The sequence below is a fragment of the Ascaphus truei genome, chromosome 1 (assembly GCF_040206685.1).
Source record: "Ascaphus truei isolate aAscTru1 chromosome 1, aAscTru1.hap1, whole genome shotgun sequence".
In the NCBI taxonomy this organism is placed as follows: Eukaryota; Metazoa; Chordata; class Amphibia; order Anura; family Ascaphidae; genus Ascaphus; species Ascaphus truei.
In genome coordinates this window covers 503134854-503156022 of record NC_134483.1, presented here as the reverse complement: position 1 = coordinate 503156022, position 21169 = coordinate 503134854, and the positions used below count along the sequence as shown (strand labels likewise).

The following is a 21169-nucleotide window of genomic DNA, read 5'->3' as shown; positions in this document are numbered from 1 at the left end:
TCTCTTTTTTTGTCTCTCATTTTTTGTGTGTCTCTTTTTCTGTGTGTGTCTCTCTTTTTCTGTGTGTCTCTCTTTTTCTGTGTGTGTCTCTCTTTTCCTGTGTGTCTCTCTTTTTCTGTGTGTGTCTCTCTTTTCTGTGTGTGTCTCTCTTTTTCTGTGTGTGTCTCTCTTTTTCTGTGTGTGTCTCTCTTTTTCTGTGTCTCTCTTTTTCTGTGTGTGTCTCTCTTTCTGTGTGTGTCGCTCTTTTTCTGTGTCTGTCTCTCTCTGTCTGTCTCTCTCTGTCTGTCTCTCTCTGTCTGTCTCTCTCTGTCTGTCTCTCTCTGTCTGTCTCTCTCTATCTGTCTCTCTCTGTCTGTCTCTCTCTATCTGTCTCTCTCTGTCTGTCTCTCTCTGTCTGTCTCTCTCTATCTGTCTCTCTCTCTGTCTCTCTGGCCGAGTCCATAGAAGGACAGGCCGCGCTGAGCCGTGCGGACGCTCCGCGCTGAGCCCCTGCATACTCAATGAGGATGCCTTGAGAGGGGGCTCACGGCGAGCGTCCGCAGGCGTGCTGAGACGCTGGAGTTTTCAGCCAAGCTGTTTTTCAGAGCACTGTCGGCTGAAAACATCCAATCAGCGCGGAGCAGCGTCAACGTCACGGCGCCTTGACGTCTCTTTATCTGTCTCTCTCTCTGTCTCTCTCTCTGTCTTTCTCTCTGTCTCTCTCTCTGTCTCTCTCTCCCACTCTCTCTCTGTCTCTCCCACTCTCTCTCTGTCTCTCCCACTCTCACTCTGTCTCTCCCACTCTCTCTCTGTCTCTCCCACTCTCTCTCTGTCTCTCCCACTCTCTCTCTGTCTCTTCCCACTCTCTCTCTGTCTCTCCCACTCTCTCTCTCTGTCTCTCCCACTCTCTCTCTGTCTCTCCCACTCACTCTCTGTCTCTCCACTCACTCTCCCACTCTCTCACTCACTCTCCCACTCTCTCACTCTTCCACTCTCTCTCCCACTCTCTCACTCTTCCACTCTCTCTCTCTTCCACTCTCTCTCTCTTCCACTCTCTCCCACTCTCTCTCTCTCCCACTCTCTCTCTCTCCCACTCTCTCCTCTCCCCTCCACTCTCTCTCTCTCCCACTCTCTCTCTCTCCCACTCTCTCTCTCTCGCCACACTCTCTCTCTCCCACACTCTCTCTCTCCACTCTCTCTCTCTCCCCTCTCTCTCTCTCCCACTCTCTCTCTCTCTCTCCCACTCTCTCTCTCTCTCCCACTCTCTCTCTCTCTGTCTCTCCCACTCTCTCTCGCTGTCTCTCCCACTCTCTCTCTCTCTGTCTCTCCCACTCTCTCTCTCTGTCTCTCCCACTCTCTCTCTCTGTCTCTCCCTCTCTCTCTCTCTGTCTCTCCCACTCTCTCTCTGTCTCTCCCACTCTCTCTCTGTCTCTCCCACTCTCTCTCTGTCTCTCCCTCTCTCTCTCTGTCTCTCCCACTCTCTCTCTGTCTCTCCCACTCTCTCTCTGTCTCTCCCACTCTCTCTCTGTCTCTCCCACTCTCTTTGTGTCTCTCCCACTCACTCTCTGTCTCTCCACTCACCTCTTCTTGTTCTCTCCCACTCACTCTCCCACTCTCTTACTCTTCCACTCTCTCTCCCACTCTCTCACTCTTCCACTCTCTCTCTCTTCACTCTCTCTCTCTCCCACTCTCTCTCTCTCACTTCTCTCTCTCTCTCCCACTCTCTCTCCCACTCTCTCTCCCACTCTCTCTCTCTCTCCCACTCTCTCTCCCACTCTCTCTCTCTCTCCCACTCTCTCTCTCTCCCACTCTCTCTCTCTCCCACTCTCTCTCTCTCTCCCACTCTCTCTCTCTCTCTCTCCCACTCTCTCTCTCTCTCTCTCCCACTCTCTCTCTCTCTCTCTCTCCACTCTCTCTCTCTCTCTCTCTCCCACTCTCTCTCTCTCTCTCTCTCCCACTCTCTCTCTCTCTCTCTCTCCCACTCTCTCTCTCTCTCTCTCTCCCACTCTCTCTCTCTCTCTCCCACTCTCTCTCTCTCTCCCACTCTCTCTCTCTCTCCCACTCTCTATCTCTCTCCCACTCTCTCTCTCCCACTCTCTCTCTCTCCCACTCTCTCTCTCTCTCCCACTCTCTCTCTCTCTCCCACTCTCTCTCTCCCACTCTCTCCCACACTCTCTCTCTCCCCACACACTCTCGCTCTCTCCCCCACACACTCTCGCTCTCTCCCCCCACACACTCTCGCTCTCTCCCCCACACACTCTCACACTCTGGATCTGGATGTCTTATCTGCCCTATACTACACCGAAATAACCTATACTGCTTACTTCCAGATCTGACTCAAGCTTCACACGGAAGACATCGAACCCCCCCTAACCCAGAAGACAGGTAACGAACACCTCCCCTCCAATGTACAACATTGCGGGAATGAGGGTACCTGGACTTTGAGGGTCTGCGGATCAGGTAAGATCCCAGACGGGATTGCTGCTTTAAATATTGTGAAGCGGGGGCATCCAGACACTAGTTAAGGGGTGCAGGAAACTAGTCATTCACATCTGGCTTTTTTTTTCTAGATTCGACATTTATACACACACACACACACACACACCAAGGACTAATTGTAGTATAATGTAATACAATAAATAAACTAATATCAAAAACGAATGTTCTCACTAGGAATGTATTCAATTTATGGCTTTTTTAAAAATGCGTGGCTGGGGGCGGGACTAGAGGCGGGGTTGGGGGCGGGACTAGGTGGCGAGTAGATTTTTTGGTTCGGCGAGTAGATTTTTGGGTGATTTGTCAAGCACTGTATATATATATATATATATATACAGTGGTCGACAAATCACCAAAAAATTTACTCGCCACACAAAAAAATCTACTCGCCACCTAGTACCAAACGTGTGCTGCTTGGGCCAATAGGAGCTCGCCACAATGTTAAATCCACTCGCCCGGGCGAGCAAATGTATAGGTTTGTCGAACACTGTATATATATATATATATATATATATATATATATATATATATATATATATATATATATATTAACATATTGAACGTTGCGCTCAGTTTCCATTAGCAGGAGTCAGTGAAATTCAAATAATGTATTTGCATAAAATGGAACATCAGTGTACAGCATTTCAGGGGATTACTCTTCTCTTGGTGAAAACAAGTGCAAGTATCTACAGTAGGTAACCACACGATATTGCAGGGCCTGACTTTGACCTTCTGTGGCCCTAAGCTATGTCAAGTTTGAGGCCCCAGAAAATAGAAATAGATTATTCTGCCTGAAGAGACCATTGAAAAGATGAAACTGAAATGAATGAATCATTATCCTAGCATAGTTACATACAAAGATGACGAGTTAAAGCCAAAATGAACAGGATTTACACATCACATTAATATTAATACATTTTGTTTCGTGATTTTTGGAGAACACGGTCATTGATGAGGTCTTCAAAATGATCAGCTACGATGTTTGTCATTTTCGATGCACATGATGCTTAGGGTCATATTTGAATGAAAATATCCATATTTATACAGACTCTTCTTTTCCCCAATATCTTCTTTATTTATCATCCGATTTTAAAGCCGGAAATGCATTCATTTTTTCCTATTTTTGACGACCCTCATATTTTCAGACCCTAAGCTGTAGCTTAGTTAGCTTATGTGTAAGCCCGACATTGCTCCATCTATAAACTAAAACACACTATGTGCTGTTCTTTCCACAATGACTAGGTTCTGATATTACTTAAGCTTGCAGTATATTGGATGTAACTAAGGGGCCTATGCAGAGAGCAGCGGTGGAATTAATTGGAGATAGTAATAAATAGTAGCTTTTTTGGCGTGATTTAATCTCCATATGCAGAAAGGTCATAAAACTGCATTTAAAATCATGTCTGCATATGGAGAGTTTCAACCGGCGATATGCGCGCTGTTGAAACTTGTTGTAAAAAAAATCGCGTTTTTTTTTCCCCCCCCACCGGCCGCCGAGCTCCAGCTTCTTGCCAACTTTTGTTGGCGGAGCTAAATGTTGAAAATCGCGCCATTTTGTTGGCGCGAACAGCCGCTAGATGGCGATCGCGCCTTTCTGAATACGGACGTTTTTAACACTGGAGAGATTTAGGTTCTCGCCAGCCGCGCAGCGAGATTTCAAATAAAAAAAAAAATGGTGCTTGTTTCAAAACTCGCCATTACCTGCCTTTCTAAAGGCAGATTTTTCCAAAAAATGGCGCTTTTCCCGATAACGCTGCTCTCTGCATGAGGCCCATAATGACTGTGTGTAAAGAGAAATATCCGGGAACTTTGCAGTTTTTTTTTAACCATAAATCAAATAAAGGAGCTAGTGCATTATATCACGAGAACAATGTACATATTGTAAAGCATCAAATCAATATATATACAGTCCATTCAAGTTAGTATCTTATACTATATTAGTGAAAGCACTGTATGTTTGCCTGCCTGCCTGCATGCATGCCTGCCTGCTGGATGTCCGGTGTCCCTAGGGGAAATCTCATTGGTCCCTTGGGCCGCCCCCGCACACCTCTCATTGGCCTGAGGCGGAGTGACGGCCCAAGGACACACAGGGACAAAAACACACACACAGGGATATACACACACACACACACACACGGACACACACACACGGACACACGGACACACGGACACACACACACACACAGTAGGGGGGGGGGTGTACATTAGCAGCATGTATAACCCGGGGGGGGGGCCTCACATACCCGCCGGAGCCTCCGCCTCTTCCTCCCAGAAATCAGCCTCCCCCCCCCCCGGCGCCGCTACAGTCAGCGGAGGAGCGAGTGCCCGGGACACAGCGGGGGAGCGGCCACAACAAGCTGCCTCCCGCCTCAGTTCCACGTGGGAGCGGCCGGACGGGTGAGTGAGCGGCCTTCACCTCCCCTCACCCCCCTTCAAATCACCTCCCCCCCCTTCACCCACCCCTCACCCACCCCTCACCCCCCTTCAAATCACCTCCCCCCCCCCCCCGGCGCCGCTACAGTCAGCGGCGAGTGCCCGGGACACAGCGGGGGAGCGGCCACAACAAGCTGCCTCCCGCCTCAGTTCCACGTGGGAGCGGCCGGACGGGTGAGTGAGCGGCCTTCACCTCCCCTCACCCCCCTTCAAATCACCTCCCCTCCACCCCCCCACCCCCCCGGCGCCGCTACAGTCAGCGGAGCGAGCGAGCGCCCGGGACACAGCGGGGGACCGGCCACAACAAGCTGCCTCCCGCCTCAGATCCACGTGGGAGCGGCCGGACGGGTGAGGGAGCTGCCGAACGGGTGAGTGAGCGGCCGGACGGGTGAGGGAGCGGCCTTCACCTCCCCACACCCCCCTTCACCTCCCCTCACCCCCCTTCACCTCCCCTCACCCCCCTTCACCTCCCCTCACCTCCCCTCACCCCCCTTCATCTCACCTCCCCTCACCCACCCCTCACCTCCCCTCACTCCACTTCCCTTCCCTTCCACCTCCCTCCACCCCCCCTTCACCTCCCCTCCACCCCCCCTTCACCTCCCCTCCACCCCCCCTTCACCTCCCCTCCACCCCCCCTTCACCTCCCCTCCACCCCCCTTCACCTCCCCTTCACCCTCCCCTTCACCCCCCCCACCTCCCCTTCACCCCCCCCGACCTCCCCTTCACCCCCCCCCACCTCCCTTCACCCCCCCTTCACCCCCCCCCCACCTCCCCTTCACCCCCCCGACCTCCCCTTCACCCCCCCCACCTCCCCTTCACCCCCCCCCCCCACCTCCCCTTCACCCCCCTTCACCTCCCCTTCACCCCCCCCCCCACCTCCCCTTCACCTCCCCTCCACCTCCCCTCCACCCCCCCCTTCACCTCCCCTCCACCCCCCCCTTCACCTCCCCTCCACCCCCCCCTTCATCTCCCCTCCACCCCCCCCTTCACCTCCCCTTCACCTCCCCTTCACCTCCCCTTCACCCTCCCCTCCACCCCCCTTCACCTCCCCTCCACCCCCCTTCACCTCCCCTCCACCCCCCCTTCACCTCCCCTCCACCCCCCCCCTTCACCTCCCCTCCACCCCCCCCCCTTCACCTCCCCTCCACCTCCCCTTCACCCCCCCTTCACCTTCCCTTCACTCCCCCCTTACAACCTCTCACCACCTCCACCCCCCTTCCCACCTCCCCCACCCCCCTTCCCAACTCCCCACCACCTCCCCCCCCTTCCCACCACCTCCCCCCACCCCCCCCCTTCCCACCACCTCCCCCCCCTTCCCACCACCTCCCCCCACCCCCCCTTCCCACCACCTCCCCCCCCTTCCCACCACCTCCCCCGCACCCCCCCCCCCTTCCCACCACCTCCCCCGCACCCCCCCCCCTTTCCCACCACCTCCCCCCCACCCCCCCCCCCTTCCCACCACCTCCCCCCCACCTCCCCTTCCCCCCCGCCCCCCTCCTTCCCACCACCTCCCCCCCACCCCCACCACCTCCCCCCCACCCCCCCCCTTCCCTGAGGCGGAGTCACGGGCCAAAGGACACACAGGGACACAGACACACACACACACGTAGACACACACACACACACACAGACGTAGACACACACACACACGTATACACACACACACGTATACACAAACACACACACGTAGACACAAACACACACACGTAGACACACACGTAGACACACACATACACACGTACACACGCACGTAGACACACACGCACGTACACGTAGACACACACACATGTACACGTAGACACGCACACACACATGTACACGTAGACACGTACACACACACACACACACGTACACGTACACACACACACACACACACACATGTACACGTAGACACGTACACACACACACATGTACACGTATACTCACACACATGTACACGTACACACACACATGGAGACATACACACACACACATGGAGACATACAAACACATACGTGGAGACATACACACACACATGTACACATACACTCACACACGTATACACTCACACACGTATACACACAGGTATACATACACATAATGTATACACACACACACATGTATACACACACATGTATACACACACATGTATACACACACACACACATGTATACACACACACACACACACGTGTATACACACACGTGTATACACACACACACACGTGTATACACACACACATGTGTATACACACACACATGTGTATACACACACACATGTACACACACACACACATGTGTACACACACACACATGTGTACACACACACACACATGTGTACACACACACACATGTGTACAGACACACATGTGTACACACACACATGTGTACACACACACACATGTGTATACACACACATGTATATACACACACATGTATACACACACACATGTATACACACACACACACGTATACACACACACACACGTGTATACACACACAAACATGTGTACACACACACACACACACACACTTATACACACACACACATACAATGTATACACACAAACATGTATACACGTGTATACACACATGTGTATACACACACGTATACACACACACAATATATACATACACACAATGTATACACACACACGTGTATACACACACGTGTATACACACACACACACACATGTGTATACACACACACGTGTATACACACACACACGTGTATACACACACACACACACGTATACACACACGTGTATACACACACACACGTGTATACACACACACATGTGTATACACACACGTGTATACACACACACGTGTATACACACACACACGTGTATACACACACACACGTGTATACACACACACGTGTATACACACACACACACACGTGTATACACACACACACCCCAGCACCACCACATCAGCACACCGGTATCCCATGCCCCCCCAGCACACTGGCATTCTCGGCTCCCCACCATTCCCAGCCCCCATCAACACCATCAGCACCCACACATCGCCACCTTTGCACCTCCCCCATCGGCACACCCACATCCGCACCCCCACATCAGCACCAAACCCTCCCAAATCAGCACACCAATACAATCACCATCAGTACAGCCACAGCAGCACTACCACCGCACATGGGCCGCGTGGACCACTCCCCACCCAAATGCCACACCCACACCACAAACATCCCGGGCAACGCCGGGGCTCTCAGCTAGTATTGACTATTCATTGGTCCAAATATATGGCAAGAGTCAGTTAGTCTGTTAGTATACAGATCTGATAGTCTTTGAATATATTAACAAACAGTGGGTGTTATTCATTCAACGGTGAAAGTGACGATTGGGGCACTATTGCATGGAAACTCTCATTGAAGTTAATGGGTTTGATGCAAAGTGCTTCGATTAGCGCTATCACAGTTTAATGATGAATCCCTGATTATCTAATTTTGTCGTTCAAACTATATTTGCCCACCTTAATTTATTATGTATTTTTCAGATTAAAATAAATAAATAAATGATTTCTAATATTTGCTAATTTTCACATTTTTCTATTTTTGTTTTTATACAATTAACAGCAGTTATTTTCAACCCCCCCCCCGGTTGATTTTGGACAATTTTAGAAAATGTTGAAATATGCTGTTTCTACAGCTAATTCCAACTTTGTCAATAAATATTACAATTTCTACTTTTTATAGACTACATAGAAACAATATCTGTATTTACACAGCTTGCAATGGTTTTCCTAATATTGAATATTCTGGATATAGATTCTAGAATATATCTATATACAGTATATTCAATATAAGGAAAAGATATATATATATATATATATATATATATATATATATATATATATATATATATATATATTATATAGAACACAGAATAGATGCCGCAATCAAATCAGTTCTGAATGACCTGGTAATACATAAAACCAGAAATCAGGGTAAAAATTACCCTCTGGCGGTGCTACCGACCCAAAGATAATATAAGGACAAAAAAAGAAGAAAAAAGGGTCAAAAAATGGAGCACTCAAAAATGTTATGAAAATAGAAAAATGGACTTTATTAGCAATGCAAGATAAAAACACAAAAGACAAACTCATACACATACCACATGTAAGATAAACTGCTGTAAAATAAAACTTAGAATAACTAAACACAAAAAAACCCCAAACATGGAAAAACCAAATAATAAGAGTCCTAATAGAACATAACAAAACTAGGGGAAAGAAAATTCCCCTAGTAATGTAATAAAGATCGGCCGATCCTAAGGTGAATAGGAACTCAAAATGATAAATGGAAATACCAAAAACACAAAATAATCCCTCAAAAGCCTGTAAATAAAGCAGCTGTGAAAAAACACTACCGTAATTTCCGCACTATAAGCCGCTACTTTTTCCCCACTCTTAGAACCTCGCGGCTTATATTCAGGTGCGGCTTATATATGAATTTTCCCCACTTTCTGCTCTCGAGCAGACTCCAGCCTGCCCATCATTCCGCTTCCGGTAACGCCAAGGAGTGTGAGACGAGAGATGCGAGGAGGCAAGTGGAAAACGCAGAAAACAAGGACAGATTCCCAAAGATGAAGTTCCATGTGTAGGAACGAAACACGTGTCGGGTGAGACGCCCCTGGTGACGTCATTGGTGCAACCGGCTAGCTAGTAGCGTGGGCAGTTTGCCTTCACAGTGTGGAGCACTCGTGGAGCACCTAGATAACTGAGATGTGGGCCAAATGTGGATCCCACTAGCTAGGGAAAGAACGAATAACCTATACCGCAGTTTGGAGGGTTCCTTCAACAAGTACACAGGTACTCGACATACTGTCAGATAATTGTTACAAGGGGCACGAGGGGTTACTATCTCTACTGCTCCCTGTTTATTGTGAGCCCGAGGGTTATGTAAACTGTTCAACCTAGCAACCGGAAACGGTGGGGTTTTGCGTTTACTCACTATATCCCAGCATGCAGTGAAATTCTATGCCTGAGATAGATAGGCAAGTGTTATTGACTATTAATGTCAGCAAACCCACCTAGCACCTAGTTCTAGGGCCATTTCAACTTACCCATGGGTTATTTGGAATGGAAGGGGAACACTAGCCATTATTTTTGATTTGGTGTATCTACCCCTTTATCTCTTTGATAGAGTTTTGTTTGGGATTGTATATACTTACCTGAACAGATACTTAGCTTGTCCACTACACTATCACGACTCAGCCTGTTGTCTGGATCAGTCTAAGTGTGCATATACCCAGGAATAGGGTGGTAGCTCAGTGATAACAAAGTGAATATCAGTGTCACGCTCACTCTGGATACCTAGTACCTATACTATCACCTCTCAGCCTGTTGTCTGGATCCCTCTTAATGTGCGCATACCCAGAAATAGGGTGGTAGCTCAGTGAAAACAAAGTGAATATCAGTGTCAAGCTCACTCTGGGTACCTACCCCTGTACCCCTTCATCTCCCCAAAGAGGTCTTGGATGGGACTGTGTATGCTCGACTAAAGCTGATACCTAGGCACCTGCGGCTTATATTCAGGTGCGGCTTATATTCAGGTGCGGCTTATATTCAGGTGCGGCTTATTTATGTTCAAAGTAATACATTGTTTAAAATTCAATGGGTGCGGCTTATATTCAGGTGTGGCTTATAGTCCGGAATTTACGGTATATATGCTGCATGATGTAACACACAAAATAACAGGCAAAAAGGAATAAATAATAACTGGGGAAAATAAGTGTAACAAACAGCAGAATACCTAAATGGCTAAAGAAGAAGTAATGCATATAATACATATAGCCACTAAGGTAAAATAAAGGGGACCCTGTGAGGTACTAAGATAAGTAAATGAGTCCTGATACTTAAAGATGCACTACACACATACAATCAGCAAGGTAGGAAGGAAGTCCGAGTATAGCACAATGTGCAGTCAGAGTAGACCCCCAGCATTCCAAGCAATAATCAGGTAGGCAAAGGTCAAAAATGGACGCCCCAGCAGCAATAAGCACAGACCAACATCGGACATACCTCCACTACCCCCTGACCCGTGTGGACTGTGTTAAGTGTTTGTTCCTTCGCATCTTTATTCACCATTCTTTTGATGCAGAGACGTCCTGACGTTGGTCTGTATTGCTGGACTGCCCTTTCATTATGTTCACTGCATATCTGTAGTGCTTATTGCTGCTGGAGCGACCGTTTTTGACCTTTGCCTACCTGATTATTGCTTGGAATGCTGGGGGTCTACTCTGACTGCACATTGTGCTATACTTGGACTTCCTTCCTACCTTGCTGATTGTATGTGTGTAGTGCATCTTTAAGTATCAGGACTCATTTACTTGTCCCAGTACCTCACAGGGTCCTCTTTATTGTACCTTTGTGGCTTTGTGTCTTTTTCGGCCGGAGTGAATTGAGTTATTTTCGCGCCCGTGATTTAAGCATTTTATTCTCGCTGTCTGCAATACTGCAATGCCGTGTAAAAACTCATTGGGGCGTTTGCGAGCTGTTGTTAGAAACCATACACTGTATCATTGCATATACTTACCTGCCCTGTTAGAGGGTATAGAGCTACAGTAGCCTAGAATTTATTTGGGATACATACTCCTTTTTGGTCTACCCTTCTACCCTTCCTCCACCTTATTTTTAATTCGCCGCTAACATAGGATTTGGGTTCCAGGTTTCTGCTCATTCTGACTTAGCCGCGCTGGTTTGAAACGGCTTTCTCCGCCATTACGGTCAATGATAGGACCTTCCTCGCCGGCGTGACCCTTTCTCGTCGCCATTACTGGTCGGACCCTGTTGGGGTCATGTGAGAGGGTTCCTAACATCTATGGGCAAAATGAATTTTATTTCTTGGTGCCCTAGAACAGAAATTCCCACGCCAATTGGCCGTGAACTTGACCGAGGCCCTAGTTCCCACGCCAATTGCGCGATTACCCTGACTCCGTTCTGTTGCCACGAGAGGGTCGCTATTTGCCATGCAAGCCTGCCTGAACTAGGACTACATGGTGACCGAATCTGAGCCCTCTAGGTTGAACAGAACCGGAGTTATGGGTTCCATGTTTCTGCTCATTCTGACTTAGTCGTTTCAAAGCAGCGCGGCTTTCTCCGCCATTGCGGTCAATGATAGGACCCTCCTCGTCGCCATTACTGGTCGGACCCTGTTGGGGTCAAGTGAGGGGGTTCCTAACATCTAGGAGCAAAATTTTATTTCTAGGTGCCCTAGAACAGAAGTTCCCACGCCAATTGCCCTAGTTCCCACGCCAATTGCGCGATCATTGCTCTTTTTTGACAATGTTGCCAATCTTGCGGCTTTGCGGTCTGGCAGTAAAAAAACAGTGCAGTAAGCCTCGACATTTGTTACACTGTCAAAGGAGCAAATGGAAACAATGTAAGACAAATCAACATGTTCTTTTATTGGTGGAGTCAGTACAAAAACATTATATATATAAAGGTCATATGGCAACACTGGCTGAAGCGCCACAACCGAGTGCTACATCCTTCTTACCTTGGATAAATCCTAATAATTCTAGTTACAAAAATGTAAAAAATGAATAATTGAATGTAAAAATTCTAGAACAGGAATATTTAAACTCATGACCGGGACATTTTTAAAGAAGTCTAGTAATAGAATTAGTGTGTAAAACTGTCTGGTGTAGTTGTTAAGACTAACCTCCTAATTCCACTTTTTCCAGACCCTTCCTGTGATAGTTAACCTCAGCTTGGTTAGCTTGCAGAAACAATAGTGGTATTTGTGCATCTATATCTTAGATGTACAGGAAAAAGCAACTAGGACTTCCGTGACTCTCCTTGTGAGCTTTTGTCTCTCTTTTTCCAGAATTTCAACTTGCACAAATATATAAAGCATAATAAAGGGAAACGGGAAATTTTGTTGGATGCCAAACATAGGAAATAGGTATCTTGATTGTGAGACAATCAAAAACCAACCCCCTCCCCCCCCCAAAAAAAAATCTATTGAACGATATTACACAGCATTGCAAATAAATGGACGATCCATTAATAGAAAAGTTGTAAACAAGATACAGTAGCATGTGGCTGCTAAATATTTTACCGTTGTACTAGTTTATGGATGACAAAGCAATCAGGCTTTAATTAACCAAGGAGACTAACAAGCTTCATCAATAAGTGGTCGATCAGACTACTATTGACCGAACACTTGAATGACGGTTAATAATTGTATTTGGTCGATTGCAATGTGATTTGCTGCTTCAGAGATTAAAAAAAAAAAAAAAACTATATATGCAAAAGGACCTTGGATCCCCTTCCCAGAGGCAGCCTTATATGTTATAGAATATTCTTCAATATTCCAATAAATATGATGAGGTAACTCAACGTATTACTACTTCCTGGTTAAAACATGTGTTATACATAAACACATTTTAGCAAACGGTTGTATACAATGAGAAAATGGCACACTTACTGCCTCCTGTGCTGAGAGAATGCCGCTGTATAGCTCGCCGTCAATCTTCTTTTTCAACAGTAGGTCAGAAAGGTTTATTCGTAGAATCTGAACAAACATCTACAGCATAGAATCATAAAAAGAAAAAACAATGGTGTAATAAATGCAAAGACTTGGTCGCAGCACAACTATGTTATTTCTTATCTAATGGATGCATGGGGTATGCCCTTTCATCTTAAAAATAATAACAATAATAATAATGCAACCCCATGTTGAATACTTATACATATACTGTATTCTTTGGAATATGTTTCAAGGATTTAGTGCAACTAGAATGTTCTTATTTCTGCTAATGTGTACTGGTTGTGACACCTTTCACCTTTCACTTCGATTTTACTGCAACCCTTATTTTCCCATTAGAATTCCTTCCTGTTTGGTAAACATTAAACCTGTGATTTAAGAAAACAGATATGAAAGAAATGGAATAAGAGTTTTATATATAGAGTATATATATATATATATATATATATATATATATATACAGGCATACCCCGCATTAATGTACGCAATGGGTCCAGAGCATGTATGTAAAGCGAAAATGTACTTAAAGTGAAGCACTACGTTTTCCCCACTTATCGATGCATGTACTGTACTGCAATCGTCATATACGTGCATAACTGATGTAAATAATGCATTTGTAACAGGCTCTATAGTCTCCCCGCTTGCGCACAGCTTCGGTACAGGTAGGGAGCCGGTATTGCTGTTCAGGACGTGCTGACAGGCGCATGCGTGAGCTGCCGTTGGCCTATTGGGCGATATGTCCTTACTTGCGAGTGTACTTAAAGTGAGTGTCCTTAAAGCGGGGTATGCCTGTATATATATATATATATATATATATATATATATATATATATATATATATATATACATATACATACATACATATACAGTACATATACATACACACATATATATATATATATATATATATATATATGTATATATATATACACACAGTATATATATATACATATATACACACACATACATATACACACACACACACACACACACACACACACACACACACACACACACACACACACACACACACACACACTAGAAAAGTGCTACAATTCATTTAAACATTTATTAAAAATACATAAAATAGTGATTGGTAATCATGAAAATGCAGACCAACTGTCCATGAAACAGAGAGCGAGTAGGATTTTTAAGTTATGACCTAAGTAATCAAAACACCATCTACAGACAGCAGTTTGTCAGTAAAGTCTGGTGCTGCCAAACAGTGTTTTATTAAAGAATTCCCCTTGTGTAACTTTGTCTACGTTGCTAGGTATGTGTTGTGTACTGTTGCAAGAATAACTTGCAGATGTTTCTTTACTTGACACTTTCCATCATATTAAAGTGAATTGCATATTAAATCAAAGGAAGTTGAAAGGCTATTATTGCCTATATAATTCATTTCCTGGTTACTCCAATCTTAGAATATGAAGCGCCACTTCTTATTCTTTTAACTCTAAATAAATACAGCTTTGCGTAGGAGTCAATGAAGTCACGGGGCCTTCGATAGTACGTTGTTACTTGTACTTGCAATATGTTTATTCCACATCTGAGTTACTATGAGTGACATGTTTGCTACTTCATTGGATTTTGTGACAATACTCATGTTTTGAGAATTGTAATCGTATGATGCAGCGAGGAGACTCACAAACCACACAGGGACAGTGGTGGCATTGGATGAGGTGGACTATTGAAGTCAACAGGTGACCAGCAAGGTGTCACAGTAACATCTTCACTGAGTGTCAGACATTCTCTTATGCTAATGTTGTCTTCTATCCAGTCCAGTGTATAGAGCGTTTTTATCTTTCTTAACTATACGAATGAAAACATGCTACATTGTCGGGCTATCATCCTCTGTACACTTCTGTTTGTTTTAAGGTTTCTGAGTCTGCGAAATGAGAAATGCGCAGAAGACCGTAGCACAAATCAGTGGGGGGCAGCACTGGAAGGAGAGAGGACTTTACTACTGGACTTCATTATTTATTTCAAATTCACTTTTGACCAAAACAAAGACAAGACAATACAACAAAAATCAGACATACATTTTAAGAGGGGCTGCTGCTTTAATCAGATTATATTACAAAGTCTCTGTTTGCTAAACTAGCAAACTGACTCATCAATGAAAAAGCAAAAAAAAACATTTTCTTGCTATTTCAGGTGACGTTTGGACCAGTTTAGCATAACAAAGACTTCCATATAAAGCCCCCACTAAGGTGAACTGATATTTTTGAGAGATCAAACAATCTTTTGGGAGATAAAAATAATAATATAACTGGCAGGCACAATGAAACAATTATTTCATACCCTGTAATGCATACTGGTAGCGAATGTAAAGCCCAAACTGGGAAGTTCAATAATCCAGTTGCTACTGGATGTGGAACAATCCAGGCCTACTGAAAAACTCAACGTGAATGATAAAAAAATAAAGAAAGAAATAGAGCAAATGTTTGACTCACCTTGTGTTGCTCTTGTCTTAGTTCTGTATCAAGAAGAGGTAAACTTTGCAAACATAGACTGTACAGGCACAATTTGACATCACAACTAAAACAAAACAAACAGCCAATGACATCTAGTTGGAAACCTAAGAGGTACAGGCCTACAGTAAATTCACTAAACTCTATTAAAAAGGTGACATTAATTTAGGTTAACGCATGTTATCATAATGCAGTATTCATTAAAGCAAAGCCAGAGACGTTAACCAAGTTTTACTCATAAAAAGCATCTAGTAATTTTTAATATGCTATTATTCTAAATGACATAATCTCATTTCAGCCCGAGAGTGTGAGAGAGAGAAATGGGCATTGCTATTTTAGGGAACGTCACACTTCTGGCCCAGATTTAACAGAGCTAAGCATATCTAAGCCATTGCACCTGCAGATAGAAAAGGGTGCAAGTGTCACAGTTCGGCACGCAAATTTTCACACACAACCTTTCTATTTCTTTTCAAATTCCCCCAAAAGTTTGTTCCAACGTTTTGTTATTACAAACTAGCGCGAAAACATGCAATTCCACCTTTCACCACTAGAGTTCACTTCGGCGAACTTTAAAAATAACAAAAATCATCCAGGGCCTGAAATATGGCTTTTGGCCGAGAGAGAGACTCTTTAATTTAGGTAGGCAAACTATATGCAAATTATTTAAATTAGCATATTTCGCTGGGACTGTACCTCAGTTGTGGTCCTTTTTTGTGCATGTGTCTCTCCACTTGTTGTAGAAAGATGTGTTTGGGGTGGTAATATAGGTAGCACTCTGACTCAAGTAAAGAACTTCTCTTGCTTATGACAAACTTTATGAGGTATTCAAAGCGAACTGTAGTGGCAAAGGGCAAAATTGCATGCTTGCACATGTTTTTTTTTTAAAGTTAGGCGAATCAAGCGTTTTTGGCCGAAATCACGAAAAGTCGACCATTCGCAACCCCCCCCTCCCCCCCCAAAAAAATAATTTTTGCAGTGAATTCAAACTTCTGGTTGTGCAAAAGCATCCTCCATTTTTATCAGAAACTAAAACACCCCACTCTTGATATATTACTTAAAATACAAAAAAAAAAAAAAACACACACACAACAGATATTTCAAATAGTTATTCAGGGCACGAATGTGACATGTATGTACAAACAAGAGAACTAGAAACCCAATTAGGCACTCAATACACCAACAGGTTCCCAGGAACTGAATTCTTTTAAGTTGATGAATAAATAAAATGTATTTTAATTCAATCATATAACACTCAGTTTTTGGGAATTGAGTGCCTAATTGGGTTTCTAGTTCTCTTGTTGGTACATACGGTTATACCCCTACCCAAGGCATCGCTCCCATTACAATATTTTTCAAACCACATTGCTGTAGCGGGGTACTCTACTATTATATAGTCAAATGTGACATGCACAGATTCAGGGGAATACTATTTCTTAAACTTTAAAGGGGATGAGACCGCTCATCCGTTAGTATACATAAAATACACAAATACTAGGCAGGTGCTTATAGGGGACAGATAAATATATTCATAACAGTATGATCCAAGAAGGATCAGAAAGGGTCCCAATTGTATGTAGCACTCAATGCCAGAAACTAATGAACTGGATAACAGTGATCCAACAGGAAAATTACCTGTATAGGGAAATAGTAGCCCTACAGAGACCAATAAGTCCAACAAAATAATAAAGTTTTATTAGTTTAAATACTCATTAAAAACACACATATATATCATTCAAACCTTTAAAAAAAACATACAGAGGTGGCTATTACAGTCAGTTGTATCTCAGAGGACCATCTATATAGATATGAGCTCTGCTGTCTGTTTAACATCCGTATCAGTTATATTTTAGTGTTTTAACTGAGGCAGTACTGTGATCCTATAGAGAGATATAGGTATAATGAGCTGATCAATATCAGACTGTGTTAGTTCAGGGTTGTTGCTATTAGGTATGATACATTTCGACACAGATACTAATCCCTGCAACAGTGTCAGCAATGCAATTGTCTTGCAGTTCGTACCACATGAATTACTTCAGAATCGACTTTATCAAAGACGTTTTGAAACGCCTTGAAGAGCGGTAGTCAAAAATTGCATTGAAAATACAGCTAGATCACGCTGGATCTTAATTAGAATCGTAGAAAAGGGCTTATTCCTCTTTTTCTCAGTACATTAATTTGCCGCCATTGTTGATCCCTATAACAGTTCTGACAATATATTAGTCTAGAGATTAATGTCCCGGGAACAACATAAAAATAGATTAAATATCAAGCGTGGAGAACAAAACGCCCAGAGGCGTGCAAGTAACTGAGCAAAGCCAAGAATATAATGCCTGATCACGGCGGATCAAAAACAGAGTCTAAGTAAAGACTCCATAGGGTATACAAGCCTGTCTCTCGCGATGTAGAGGATCATTGGATGTTGCCACCTCTGATGACGTCAGCTAGTGACGTCTATTCCCGACGATCGTTTCACGTTAAGCTACGCTTCTTCAGGGGAGGAGGAATCTATTCCCTGGACTTATCGGTAAGGATTTAAGTGGTTAGTAATTAGAATGGCCCGCCTCCCGTGACGTATGGGGGCTGGGTTTATGTCCGCGATCCTACGGACACATAATGATGGTAGCCTCCTAATAGTAACATATTACATGACTACGTCTAAACTGTTTCCTATGTTTTATCTCTACAATAAAGATAATAAATCGTCTAGGTGAAGACTGAGTTGTCTTATTGTGTATGTGATGTATTTAATCTCTGGACATTGAATGTCCGACTGAATACCTTGGTAGGAATTAGTTATAATTAAACCTATTGCTACAATGATGGTGCCTATAAAAAAGAAGAGTAAATAAATCCTTCATTGATTCCTAGGGGGGAGAGGGTTTGTAGTTGGTATATCCAGCGACATTCTTTTTGTAGCAGTATCTTGTCCCAATCTCCCCCTCTAGGATCTCTGGGGATAGATTCAATCCCACAAAAGCGCATCACACTAGAATCACCTTTGTGGTGTTGTAAGATGTGTCTTGACACTGAGGTGTCTGTTGCATTTCGTACACTTCCAACGTGCTCCAAGACCACATATACATGTCATAAGATAAATGGTACCACATGTAAGACAGTTAATAAAGTCCTTGACTTTATAAGTAACTGTACGAGTTGTGTTAGCGAATGTTTTGGTTGTAGGCATAAAATTACAGGCCTTGCACCTTCCACATGAATAGGATCCTTGTGATTTAGTACCAAGCCATGTTCTTAATGGTGATGGTTGAAAATGACTGTGCACTAGTCTATCTTTTATGTTTGTGTTCCGTCTACAACCAGTGGTAGGTCTATCTTTCAGAATCTTACTTAGGTCAGTGTCTTCTAATAAAATGTGCTAGTGTTTCTGGAGTACATGTTCTGCCATTGATTATTGTATGTGGAAATAAACCTGATAGTTTCATCATTGGGCTCTCTGACTTTATTTACCAAAAGGCTAGATCTTGTTGAGGATAGTGCCTTGTAGTATGCCCTTTTGATGAGTGTGTTGCTGTAACCTCGGGATCTAAATCTTTCTGACATGTCCCTAGATTGTTGAACAAATTCTGACGTTGTGGAACAGTTCCGACGTAGCCTTAAAAATTGGCCGGTCGGTATGTTATTTGTTATATGTTTGGGGTGGTGACTATTAGCCATCAGTAGTGTATTAGTAGCTGTAGGTTTTCTATAGATACTAGTCTCAAGGCAACCTTCAACAGATTTGAAAATACTGACATCAAGGAACTCTATTTTGTGTTTATCCAATTGGAATGTCAGTTTTAAATTAAATGAGTTATGGTTCAAGTTGTTAATGAACTCTAAGAGTAACTCTTCTGTTCCCTTCCAAAACAGTAAAATGCCGTTGATGTACCTGACCCATAACTCTATATACTCTGTGTATTTCTCCTGTGTCTCTATGAAGACCACCGTTTCCTCCCACCAGCCGAGATATAAGTTGGCGTAGGTGGGAGCACAGGTGGTCCCCATAGCCGTACCCTGTACTTGATGATAAAGAGTATTGTGGAAATAAAAGAAGTTATGGGTCAGGACAAAGTTCAGTAATCTGAGGACTAATTCATTGTGAGGTATACAGTTTGTGTTTCTTGCCCTCAGAAAATGTGCTACTGCATCAATACCATATTTATGTGGGTTACTCGAGTATAACCCCTCAACATCCAAGCCAACCAAATATGTATCGGGATCCAAAGTGACTCCTTCGATTTTACACAGGACATCAGTAGTGTCTCTCACATATGATGGCAATATTTCAACAAAAGGGCGTTAAACGTGGTCCAGATAGACACTGACATTGGAAGTCAGGTTCCCGATGCCTGAGACAATGGGTCTACCTGGTGGTGGTATTGTCTTCTTGTGAATTTTTGGTAAGTGGTAAAAGGTTGCCACTTTTGGATTCCTGTTCATCATAAATTCAAACTCATTTTTGGATATAAGGTTTAGTTCCAGGCCTTTTAATATATCAGTAAGTAGTTTAAGGTATTTTGAGGTTGGATTGGTCGGTAGAATCATATAGCATTTCCTATCAGATAGTAGACGTTGACATTCATGTATATAGTCTGTTTGATTTAGGATAACTACGTTTCCCCCCTTGTCGGATGGTTTTACTACAATGGTCTTGTCCTGTTCCAAGTCTCTAAGGGCTAGTCTTTCTGATAAGTCAGGTTTTGTTGTCTTTTAATGATAGGTAGATCCTGAAGATCCATAGTAACAAGTTTATTAAAAACATCTATGTTAGTGCTACAGTCATATGGTGGTACGAAAATCGATTTCTTTTTAAGTTCTTTGAAAGGACCTTCCCCAGGTGGTCTGAGGCTTTCCTCTTCCAGTTGTTCTAGGATATCAATGGTGTCAAGTTGTTGTGTGTTTAGTAGTTCCATTGGTGTGTTGGCATTTTGCCATTGTCTACGTTTCTTAAAGAATTTGTGTAATGTTAGTTTTCTACAAAAAAGATTGAGATCTTTAATGCATACAAAATGGTCCATTTGACTGGTGGGACAAAAAGTCAGGCCCTTAGACAACATACTAATATGATGTGAATTGAGGATTTTGGAGGCTAGGTTTATCACATGCGTCGTCTCCGCCTGGCCCTCCTCGGTGGTTCCCTGTATTCCCAAACTTGTCGATCCCTTAGGTAGTTTTCCCTTTCCCCTCCTCGTCCTCCTCTTATGTTTGGTATGGGATAAAGACCAGGGTTCTCTAAAAAAGAGCCCTGTCTTTGTGGTAAGGGAAAGAGAGCCTCTGTTCCTAATTTGGGTATATCTTGT

At 44.0% G+C, this 21169-nt stretch overlaps 1 protein-coding gene across 2 annotated transcripts in view; it reads right to left on the bottom strand.

Annotated features, from left to right (window-relative positions):
• Positions 1 to 21169, bottom strand: part of EVC (EvC ciliary complex subunit 1) — a 182550-nt gene that overhangs the window by 116008 nt on the left and 45373 nt on the right. For both annotated transcript variants that reach the window (XM_075569590.1, XM_075569600.1), the window contains exons 5-6: positions 15855 to 15939; positions 13339 to 13437 (exon numbers count right to left, since the gene is read on the bottom strand). In XM_075569590.1, coding sequence (XP_075425705.1) covers positions 13339 to 13437; positions 15855 to 15939 — 184 coding nt within the window. The remainder of the gene's footprint in view (positions 1 to 13338; positions 13438 to 15854; positions 15940 to 21169) is intronic.